The sequence below is a fragment of the Oncorhynchus keta genome, chromosome 28 (assembly GCF_023373465.1).
Source record: "Oncorhynchus keta strain PuntledgeMale-10-30-2019 chromosome 28, Oket_V2, whole genome shotgun sequence".
NCBI classification, from domain to species: domain Eukaryota; kingdom Metazoa; phylum Chordata; class Actinopteri; order Salmoniformes; family Salmonidae; genus Oncorhynchus; species Oncorhynchus keta.
This window is the reverse complement of record NC_068448.1, coordinates 57,025,428-57,037,625: the sequence shown is the minus strand read 5'-3', so window position 1 is coordinate 57,037,625 and position 12,198 is coordinate 57,025,428. Positions and strand designations below refer to the sequence as shown.

At 40.7% G+C, this 12,198-nt stretch overlaps 1 protein-coding gene across 2 annotated transcripts; it reads right to left on the bottom strand.

The window, feature by feature from the left end:
* Positions 1-280: 280 nt before the first annotated feature.
* klf6a (Kruppel-like factor 6a) lies at positions 281-7,901 on the bottom strand. Of its 2 annotated transcripts, XM_035741620.2 has the most exons (5): positions 7,867-7,901; positions 7,473-7,551; positions 4,888-5,470; positions 3,754-3,877; positions 281-3,387 (listed from the first exon to the last, which is right to left on the bottom strand). In XM_035741620.2, the coding sequence occupies exons 1-5, from the start codon at positions 7,884-7,886 to the stop codon at positions 3,336-3,338; spliced, it is 858 nt and encodes a 285-aa protein (XP_035597513.1). In that variant the 5' UTR covers positions 7,887-7,901; the 3' UTR covers positions 281-3,335. The 2 variants fall into 2 exon arrangements, with proteins under 2 accessions (XP_035597513.1, XP_035597512.1); XM_035741619.2 differs by lacking the exon at positions 7,867-7,901 and having other exon boundaries at positions 7,473-7,860.
* Between the last annotated feature and the right edge of the window lie 4,297 nt (positions 7,902-12,198).

The window sequence follows — 12,198 nt, the reverse complement described above, 5'->3', positions numbered from 1 at the left end:
CTGGATAAGACTAGTTAAAATAAGAGTTGGCGACAGCAGATGGAACCAAGCTAGTTCCACTGGCTTCCATTTGAAAACTGACCCAGAGTTATTTCCAGACACAGACTAAAATGAATGTTCAATGGAGATTATCCATTGAGAGAGTTTCTTAATAGAAGACTAGGATAAATCTATGTCTGGGAAACCGGCCGTCTGACTACATAAACCGATCTGCAGCCCTGAAAATATGAACTATGTAATAAAGTGAGAAGATTTTTAAAAAAATGAAACAAAGCATAAGTCTGATAAGATTCTTATTATTCCAATAAAAAATACATTCATACAGAAATATAACAATTTTGCAAAACAATTTCAAATAAAATGTCATAAAGCAAAAAAAAAAAAATCTTACAAAAATGATTTTTTCCCTTTTTTTTTTTCTTTGACAAAGATTCTGTAAAGAACAAGGGGCGCTGTGTGTGGAAGAAGAAGAGAGAATCAGAGTGCATCCCAAGTGATCTGCTATTCCCTATATAATGCATTAATTTTGAACAAAGCCATATGGTCCCTGGTCTGAAGTAGTACTCTAATAGGGAATAGAGTGCCATTTGGGATGCAGACAGCAATGGGAAACTGTAGGTTAAGATGCAAGCAAACATGAGGCTTAATTAAGGCTCGATTATCACCTGAAAGATATTGGCTGCTGTTCTGTTACAAAGACAGAAAGTCATTGTTCCAATTCTTTGCCACAAAAGCCTTGCTGTTGCTGGCGGTGTAATTTTATTATAGCAGGCCGTTTCAAGTTGTACTCATCCTCCCTCTTACAACAATCTGATCTAAAAATCCATGTTGTGGCCCTGCTACACTGATCTTGCTGCAATGTCAAATTCCTTTCCACCCACAAAGCATGTCCCTGATACTGAATAAAATAAGTCTATGTACTTTGTTATATTTCAACGTTAATCTCACCAATCCTTGTGTAGACTTTTTTTAAATGACAAATATAACACATTAAGCTATCCTTTAACATGATTTTGGTCCCTTACCCTGCAAAAATGTCCTGAAGTCTTCAAATTATTTCAAGTGTGTACATAAACAATGAATCAACTTCAAATGGGGAGGGGGGGATAGATTTTTTTTTTCTCCCCTCTTCAGAATCCTGTTCACGTTGGTTTTGATAATAATGTAGCTGCCTGGACCAAAACAACGAATGCGGCTGCCCAGACGGGTCAATAGCAAACTCCCAGAGTCAGCAGTCCGTAATAAATTCTATGCCAGCAAAGCCTTTAGCAATTTATTACAGAGATGCAGTACAAGGCAAGGGCTGTCCAACTGGAGCTTGTTAATTACAATAAATCTTTAGGGTTTTTCCTCAGCTTTGGTTGCAGGGGGGGATATTGCCCTACAGTGAGTCTGGGCCCCCCCGAGTTCTCTACAAACCCAATGTTAGGGCATTGTTGAGAGCAGCTGCATCACCATCACATTCCCTTCAAGTCAGCCTTGTCTTTATGCAAACCACAAGTTCATGTCCTCAACTGCATCTGAAATGGCACCCTATTCCCTTTATGACGCACTACTTTTGACCAGGGCCCTATGGACCCAAAGTAGTGACCTAAAGACGGAATAGGGTACCTGCCCAGATCTAGTCCAATCGTCTCATCAGGTTTTTTTTGTACCTTTGAGCAACATTGTCAATTGATACCAAATGTGTATAACTATGTAGATACAGTACATACTACAGTGGTAGTAAATTGGGTTAATAATATACCGTTATAAGTGCTCTCTAAATGATGACTTGAAGTTATTTTACACAAGTCTTGGTTTGAAGCGACTGAATGTACTCTATAGATCAGGGTGCTATGCAATATAACCTAAAAAGGGAGGATCTTTACTGTACATGCTCTAAACACAAAACACTATTCACAATCTACATAGGGGTAATAGACCTAGCAGTCTCTGAAAACAAGGAAAGGTGCAAGTAAGTTCATGTGAAATTGAGCCTTAATAAAGCTTTTCAATCACCCATACAACAATGTGACCCCCCCGCCCCTCTCCAAGGAGTAGTCATCCATCCCACAAGGATAGGTCACTTGCATAAGGCACCATTAAGGTCGTCAACAGTGCATTACCAGGTAGAAAAGAAGATAGAATATACAAAATCAAATCCGATAGTCCTCAAGGCATCGATGAGTGAAAAAAAAAATAGCTTAATGAATGAATGATTCAGTTGCTAAGTAAGCAGTAGTGGTTTCTCAAACCAAAAAGAGAGAAAGAAGTACTGAAGTAATAATAATAAAAAAAAATCATCAAGGCTTTATGTACAATATTGTAACATTTAACCGTTTGTATTTAGCTGCGCTTTTATTGGAATCTATTTGCAGTCCTGATTACAGAATAACAGGAAGAGAGAACAAACCCTAGAACCATGCAACACCTGTCTATGATACTGAAGTTATAGTATAGTTGTGTTATACCTCTAAGCACACAGCTTATACAATGGACTAAAAATTTGCTTTGTAACTTGTAAAAAAAACAAGCTACGTAACACATTGCACATTTAGTAGCTGCACCAAACACCAAAAAAAAGCTCCTCTCACTCAGGACTCACATTGTGGAGTTTCTCCCCTGGCCTGGGTTGCTGAATGGGGGGGGGAACAAAACACATCACCCCCCCATACCACTCAAGGCTTCTGGCAAGAAACCCCAATCTTCACTCAGTCTCACTGCTGCTTGACAGTCAGGCAGGCACGTTCTCACACACCCGTACTCACAACTATAAGAAAAGAAAACTTGCTCCCTGACACCATTCAGTCCACAGCAACACTGGTACCAGACCGCCTTTGCTTCCCCTTCTTTGCACACAGGCCAGTCAACCAAGTCAGACATTCGCAGTGCACACATGCTTACCTCAGACAACCGTTTTTGTAAAGCAGTACCAGTGTATCAGTTGTCCAGGAGACAGTTGCTTCACCTCAAAAACATCATGCACCAACCACACATTCAACTCATTCATTCGTTCATTATTTTTTTGTCTTTGTTTTAGTTTTTTTTTTTTGTCTTTTTCTTTCAAGTCCCTCAATTCAATTGGCTGCTTCCTTCTGTCTGTACATGATTTTGTCCTCTGTTGTTGTGGTTTTTGGACAGGCAACCTTCAGAGCGCCTTCCTTCTCCAAGGGGTCCATCCATCCCGGAGGCACTGGGTATGGTGCAAAATGGCATACTTTGGCTAGAACACGCTCCCCTAGCTCGCTCCTCTCAAGGGCAGTTCAACCATGAGGCTGGTTAGGAGACGACATTTCCTTTCGCTGCGTTTGTTAGTTTCACTAAACGGCTAACATCGCTCCGCGCCGACCTGCTCAGAGGTGTCTTTTCATGTGGAGGGCAAGGTGATCGGACCTGGAGAAACACCTTGAGAGAAAGAGAGAGAAGGAGAGTATGAACAGGAGGGTACCTAAAAAGTAGAAGTAGTAGCAGCACTACTACAAAAACCAACAAGTGTGTCAAGGATACAAGTACAGATTCCAATTGAACATAAAAACAGCCTGACAATATAATTACATATTTTAAGAATGTCATTATACATGACTAACCATTTTCATTATGCACTTGTTAACAATGCAATGCTATTCACATCACTGAATGAACAGACATCGTTACAACTCTAGTAAAACAATCATTATTTTCTAACACTTGATTAAATGGTATCAAGAGGGATTGGGTAAACACTCAGGTGCAGGTGGTCTCTATTGTAGATAGCAGAGTGATGGAGCTTACCGGTCACAGTGACTGCATTTAAATGGCTTGGCCCCAGTGTGCTTCCTGAAGTGTCTGGTTAGCTCATCACTCCGTGCAAATCGCCACTCGCAGCCCTCCCATGAACACCTGTATGGTTTCTCACCTATGAAATAAACAAAAGAAAAACATTAATTGTGAAATGCATGTAATATTGCACAATACATTTTTAACCTCCAGTCAATGTGAAAAAAAAAATGCTGTGTGCTAAGCTAGTCTTTGTAAATTGTGACCTTTCTTCTGGTCAATGACCTTTGGTAGTAAAGAGAAAGGAAATGACCAGATGAGATGATGCAGCTGTAGTCACTTGACAGCTATACAACGTCACGCAATGACACTTGGTCTAAATTCAAAATGAACTGGTTACACTTCGCTAACACAACGCAAAACATTTTTTGGAACGCAGAAAGTCCTTTATACACCGGACGTAATAACGGTCTTCAAGGGTCAGAGCCCATGGAGAAAACCACACACGTGCAATGTCATGCTGCTAATAAAAAAAACAAGGGACGGTCAAACGACTATACAGGCCCCCCACTCAACAGCCTCCCTTTTCCCATGGTGAAACAATCCGTTTTGAAGAGCCATGGCTAATGTTTGCATCTCAAATGACACCCTAGTCCCTATACAGTGCACTACTAGCCGTACTATGGCTCTGGTCAAAGTAGTGCACTATAAAGGGAATGAGGTACCATTTGGGACGCAACCCAAGTCCCTTGTATTCCCATGTGCACTGGGACTGCATCCCTCAGTATGAATGCCTCCCCTCCCCCACAGCATTCAGACACATTCCAGATAGATTAGGTCACAGTTTAGGTATCCAGTCATGTACGGCTAATAGTCTGAGAGTGAGTGCACTGTGTGGCACTCTCTCTGTAGCTGCATGAGGACACACAATGAACTGGTTTTGGCTCTTTAAATTACATTACACAACTAGCTAACCAGACAATAAAGAATGGCAGTCAAATAAGACATTGCTTTTGTGTAACAGTGAGGAAGTAAGGAAACTTAGTACTATCACGGTCACTTCCGCCAACAGGGTTTGTATTTTGCCCCAAGGTTATGAAATGCAGAGGCCTGGGGTGTGATAGCATAGGGAAATGTCTGCTTTCTCACCTGTATGAGTGCGTTGGTGTGCTTTTAAGTGGGAACTCTTTGTGTAAACCTTGCGGCATCCGTTGAAGTGACACCTGTGCACCCGTCTCCTCCCATCCGGTGACGCGTCTCCACCAACCAGCCCAGTCTTCGCAGAGTTCTTTCCGATGCCGCCTGTCCGGACTTTTACCGGCAAGGTCAATTCTGTGTTTACGCTTCCCCAGCCTTGTGAGATGCTGGGTTCCGAGCTGACCTCTGGGGAGGATGGGGGAGTGCTAATGATAGAAGGGCTAAAAGGTCCAGAACCGGCCAGAACCGACCCCAGAGGGTTCAAGGTAAAGCTGTGTGTCGGCGAGAGCTCCACGGAACTGTCTGAAGCTTCACTGCTGGCGTCAGAGTTTACACTGTTGGTTTCCAAGATCTGGCCATCCTGATTGTCCTCTTCTTTGACCAGAGGGATCTTTGGGTCAGAGTCGATCGCTTTATCACCGCAGGCCAAGATCAGCTTGCTCCAGAGGTCCTGCTCCTGCGGCTCCAACTTGATGTCAGATGTCACCGAGACATAAGGCTCGCTCTGTAGATACCGCTCCAACTCCAAGCAAGTCTGGTTCAGGAACAAACAAAACAGATGTTTAGAATATATAGGAGAGATCACAGGTGTACTGCATTTCAGGGAGCTACCAGACCACCAACACATGAATCAGTATCAACCTCATTGATGTTTTATGACAAGAGACTTGTGCAACTTGTTTCCCTTGGCTCACAAGGCAGACCAGCTAAGGTTGGTCTGAGTAAACTACAGCTTCACACTAGTACGAAAAACACATGTTCAAACAAGAAATGGGCTCTTGACTATCACATGGTTGTGACCAAATTTAAGCTAGCTAGGCTACATGTTTACATACTCAAGTTGAGCAGTCATAAACTGCATATCCTAAGCGGTGTGTATGTGTGGAGGAACAGGGACTATATCCATTGTCAGTTCTGTGGTACAATGAATGACTCAGAGCACATTTGGTGTCCTTTTAAGGAAGCCACTGAACTTCCTGCTTCCCCAAGACTCATTCAGTTGCCACAGACTTGACTGATTGCATGTAATCACATCCTTCCTACCCCCCCCCAGAACTCAGTTTCTCAATGTTACAATACATTAATTCAGTTGATACTATATCTTGAGGATTCATTAAATAAATAAATAAATAAAGAGTAATCTGTTTGGAGGTATGGCAGCATGTTGGTTTGACAAGAACAGTTGGAGAAAAAAAGATTCTGCCCCAGGCAAAGCACATAATGCCCCTTCCACAATTTAAACCAATAATTTCCAGTTGCAATACTATCTTCTCATGCGCACACGAATTCGCACGGAATTAGTCACTGCTGACATTTGAGTGTGGATATGAGCCCCACTGAACGACATGCAAATTAATGCGATGTATTTCAGAGGAATATAAACCGTATGGTTAGTTCAAACTATGGTTTTGGTAAGTAAAATAACCTTTCCAGTTCTCTTTGGTAAAAATAAGTTATATTACATTTTTATATTTAACAATACCCGTCTCGACAGTATTTCTCTGTGGCTGTGTTGAAAGAGTTAAAATCTCTCTTATGGCAGCGAGGAAGTTGGCTCCGTGCCCGACTCGCAAATGCCTGAAGGAAACTACTTGGATCGATTTCAATCACGTATGAACTGCAAATATCTTCAGAAAAATGACTACAAACGAGGCAGTCCCATCATGATTAATACGAGGGGTCAGTTATGTTACACTTTATTGGTGTAAATTGCATCCACTTTCAAAATTAAATTGTTGAATTGGCTTCATTCCGGTTGGACTACTTCAACAGATCCGCTTACGAACGAGTTCCGCTCCGCAGCATTTTGAACGACAACAACTCCGTTACTCGAACCAAATCATTGCTTTCAAATTCACTTCCGATATGAAGGCTATTTACAGCAGCATCGCTCAGAAACAAGCCTCTAACATCGCTCAGAAATAACACAACACTACTGGAAATTATATTGGTCGCGTCTCATTCATTTCAAGTGAGACTCCGGAGCTGTCAAACACTGGCTCACTGAACTAGACTTGTGCCGTGCTTTGACGGGCAACAATGCTCAACTTCGAATAAGCCATCTGCATAAAACAAGATAAGAACATAGCTTGTGCATCTGTGGGTAACCGGTTAAATAATACGTTTAGTCCTCCATTCGGAGGTGTCCCTAGAAATATGAACAACGCTTGGTTCTTTTTCGCATACTCTAGCACACGCGCCGAATTTGACACATCCAGCTAGCTACGGAATTCTGCATGTTTGTAGCTTACTGACGCTTCTGCAATGTTACAATTCAAGATCATCTACTACAAAACAAAGCGGACACATTGTTTAAAAATTAAAACAAATGTATGTATGAGGAACTGTTTGACAAAGTGCTGTAGAATACCGTAACAACGTGTATTAGTAGGATATAAATGTATCAATTAATATTCGTTTGCACGTACTTGAACACATGTAGCCTATCGTCATGCCAGGATAACAGCCAGTATGATTGGTCACGTTCTTTATTTCAGTTTAATGAAACAGTTCAAATGAACGGATAAAAATGTTACCTGCTGCCAGTAATCCTCCAAGGATGGTAAAGCTGAAAAGTAGCCCGTGTCATGTACAATCTGAAGTTCCTGAAAGATGCTGCACATGGGTAGAACATCCATTTCAAATCCCAAATGTTGGCTAAAGAGCTGCACTGAAATATTTTTCTTTAGAATCAATATAATAGTCAAAATATTGGTCAATCTCGAACAGGCAAGTAAGATCCTTGTTTAAATTTCACATGCAACCCTATCTGTAGCTAATGCAAATAGCACGCACTGCAAACAAGCGTTGTTTTGCTTCCCCGTTGGCAGACCTCTGCTTACTGGTGATGAAGTTACTCTATTTGCAAACACTGAACTAAATGCGAAGCCCGTACCATGTAAACTTCCTTATTCAAACCTCGCAACCTACCTACCACCTCGTGACAGCATTACGCTTTTGGAACGTTAACCAATGAACTCGAATCAGCTTGCCCGCGCGCATATGATATCACAACCAACCAATCATAATCGTCTCCTGACATAATTTGGTCCTGTTTCTTTTTTTATTGGTGAATTTGACTCGTAGTTCCTTCACATTCATTGGCCAGCTATTTTTAGAAAAGTATATATATGTGTGATGTACTCTATTCAACTGTCAGCGAGTTGCCTCTCTCTGCATATTTCGCCACAGAGAGCGCATCTGAGAAGCAACAATTTTTCCTCTTTGTAAACAGTTTCACGGTGTAGTTGTTTGACAGAGTTTCAACATACAGTACAAGACAAATACTTTTGAAACTGTATGCGAGAATGACTGGAATTTCGTTTGAATCGTTTGACATACGCTTTTTTTGTTGACTATATTATTGAAACAAACTCTTATTTTTTGAAGTTGTTCGGAGTTTCACACACAGGCATTTCTTACTAACATACCACCGTCTCCAGTCGCACGATAGTAGGCTACAGCTAAATTCCACAAGGGGAGCCAAGTGCCACATCGCTCATGACTCAAATAGGCTACACCACTCTGGTAAAACGCAGCTATGCAGAATGCACAGCAGTTGTCCAGTATTTTGTTTGTCCTGCAACTGAAAGATGGTCATAGTCAACGATTTAGATACGCTTAACCTTAAACTTTATGAAGGGCACACTCATGTAGAGAAGGTTACTTTTGGGGGGAAACTTGAGTTTGAAGAATTTGGAGACTTGTTTTGCAAAAAATATAAAAAATAATAACAATCTTTAATGATATTTGAATTGGATTCAGTGGCAGTGACTTAAACATTTGAGAAGGATGAAGGATTAATGCTTTTAGGCCTAGGTTGCTCATTTAGTGATTAGAGCTGAAGAGATTGTCCTAGTTCTCAGTAACATCCTGTTTACTTAGAAATTATTACCAGTTTAACGAAAGAACCAAAACACACACAAATGCAGTTATTCTATTTAATTATCTATCTATGCTCGAAGCCACACAGGTTTCAAAATTGTTGTATAGGTGTCAGTTTTCCATAACATCTCATATAGTGCATCAACAAAATCATGTTATTCTGTCATCTTATATGCTTTATTCTAACAGTAGTTTGATATTAATAAATAAACTGTGAATTGCTATCCACACTCAAATGTAACTCCATCACAGAAGATTTTTTACAACCATGGCATTACGCTATTGTATACTTTGTATCTCCACCCTCCTTGTATAGTTTCCCAATATGTTGGGAATGGCAACAAATAGATTCTTTCATAATTGAAAAGTTATAGGATGAAGTCGTATAGCTCTGTGATCATCATGACCTGACTGACAGTCTGAAGAGTTGCAAACAACATATTTGGAACAGAACCTCATTGTTTCAATTGGAACTATTTCCTGATTCTAGAACTGAGAGTCTTTTGTGAATGATCAGCTGTTGGTGCATATTTGTGGCTTGCAGCATCTGATGTAGTCATATGGTGATGTATTCGGAACCCTAAAGGAAGCAGGCCTCAGTTGTCACTGGAATTCAAAGGAATTCCTTCTTATGTGCACACTAATGGTGCTGTCCATTATATCTTGAGTCATCCATGGTGGATGGTAGCTTTGAAGATGGTCTTTAAACTGAATGAGGTCTATTCAGAAACCTTTATGCTAGAGATTGACTATGATGCACCCTAATTGCAAACTCACATAGAAGATTATACAATTTAGAATTATTGTCTTGGATCGATCGAATGATACTGCACATCCATGCATTGCAGCTTGTACTTGATGCATGACAGGATTGCTGCCTCACATCCTGTAGCTCAGCCTACAGCAACAGAGTGAAGCTGTGAACCTTGTGACCAGCCCACAGTATGCTGTCAACGCTGCTATGTAGGATTTTTAAATAACCAGATGTCGTCTTTCTGTGAGTAAAATGCTAAGTACAGCTAAGTACAGTCTGAAGGAGGCCCATTTTGTCTGGCACAGTACATTGTGTGGTTGCACAATTGAGGCCTGGCTAACCCAAGTTCCGCTTCTGTAAGGTACAGTATTTACCAGGTAGCTCCAGACTTATCACCGCCTCGATCAGTTGAAACATTCAGAGAATGCAGTAGTGTCTGCATGACACCAGGCAGCTTTTATCTTGGAAAGCCGACCAGGCAGGCTAGGTCCTAAAGCTATATCATCATTATGCAATCCTAACCAAGCAACCAGTAGGCATAGCCACAGGAAAGAGCCATTAGAAGATGGCCCACTTTAATGCATCATTGTCAAGACAATTACTAATTTGTTTTAAGGTATTTTACTCCATTGATGGACACTGTTAACATGCAATGAGACATTCTTTGTCTCCAAGTCTAGGCTACAGCTCTTGATGTAAAATGAATTAACATTGTGGTAGTTTTCTAAGTTATGTATGTGTCTTTATACCGGGATAAAGCATATTATATCAACTAGTAGGACAGTATAATTGGACAATCATGGTAAAACAGAGGCATAATACTTTGATAAAGGCATCAAAAACACATTCAACACAGAAGGCTTTGATAGGCAAATACAGAATGCCTAATAGTTTAATATGTAATTTCAGACTATTTCTGGAATACTTTACAAACAACCAGTTTGCAGATAAAGCACAAGGTACAGTTGATAGAGTAATGCATTTGTCTCTGCGGAGGCATTGCAATTTGTTCAAGCTTAAATAAAATGAAAATGAAGCAATTGATTGGAAATCAATGCACTTACATCAATCACTCTTTGTAAAAGACGGACAGAGAGAGAGAAAAAAACCTGTCCAAAAATCAATATTCATTCTAATTCAACATATCATAAATCTGGACAGAGTCAGCACTGCTCGCTCACAGTGAGAGGATGATTGGCCACTATGGTCTTATTTCACATTCTCTGTGGGTTTCAGCTCATCCTGTTTGGTTTTAAAGCATTTGTTTGGTGAAGTCCTCATTGAAAGGCAGTGAAGGTTGACATGTTGTTGGCCTTATATTAAGCTATCAGGCCATGTCACAGGACGGGGGATAGATGTGTGTACATTGGGCCATGTGGCGTCAACCCATCAGAGAAGCCCCTTTGCCTCCCAGGCAGCTCTTGACCTTGTGTGTGTGTGGTGTGTGGTGTGTGTTCAGCAGCTCTCGACCTTGAGGAGAGCAGTCGGCTGTGTGTTTGTAGTATGGGATGTATTTGAGCGGAATCACTAAGTGGACAACATGGATACATCACTTAGCACTACTATCGCTAGTTTAATCATTATCGTCTGCCTGAGTGGTGTGTGTGTACAAAAATGGCCGCTAACATATTTGTAATGACTTGTGAAATACTGACCAGTAGTCTTAGACACTTTTAAAAAATACATGTAGTAGGCGTATAATATATACAGACCCTGTAACAGAGCGGTTTAGGGTAGTAGCTCTGCTGCTGCCTTGACTTCGGCAATAACATTTGTAATACAGAAATGTGTACTTAAGCTGTCAAAAAATCTTTCCTAAATCATTCAGGTTTTACAGAATTGTTATTGTGGGCAACAGTTTTGGATTCACTATACCACACAAAATACCTTGAAAATTAGGAAATACATTATGCCCCCCCCCCAAAAAAAATCGAGTTGTTTCAAGTAGGATGTTGTTAAGCATTGCATTCACAGCACGTAGGACAGATTTGGTACTAGATCTTTAAACGTGCTAGGTGGAAAATCTGAAGGACAGTTCAATGGTCATTGTTTGTCCCAGGGGTGGCATTATTCAGTGGCACCAAGTTGTTTCCCCCTGTGATTCCCTGTGCTTCAGGCCTGCAACCATTATACAGAGCCAAAGGAATGTTAGATATTTTATTATTTTCCGAAACCACTCTGTGGGAACCCACTCTCTCCTTTTACGGGGGAGGCATTTATCAAGTGTATAAACAATGACCCAACCCACTGATTACAGACTACTAGGGTGTATTCATTTGACACTTTCGGGGGTGGGAGACTAGTAAAGAAGGGGAGTAGGGGAGGGCGAGAGGAGTGTATATCAGGTTACCCTGACCATGGACAAGTAGACCTGAATTTGGTATTTTAAATCCCTGATCCCTCTGCTGAGAATTCCCTTTCCTCTCCTTTCTCTTCTATTTAATGCATTAGATGACATCATGTGACAAAAAAACAGGTTTTGTTTTGATAGAAAGTTCTTCTAAATGTTATGTTCTGTGCATTTAGTTTTACAACTTTTGACGACTGTTTTTATCTTGTAATACCATGATATGAATAGAATAGCACTCGTTACCAGTTTGTATTGGTGTAATATTCGTTTTGAG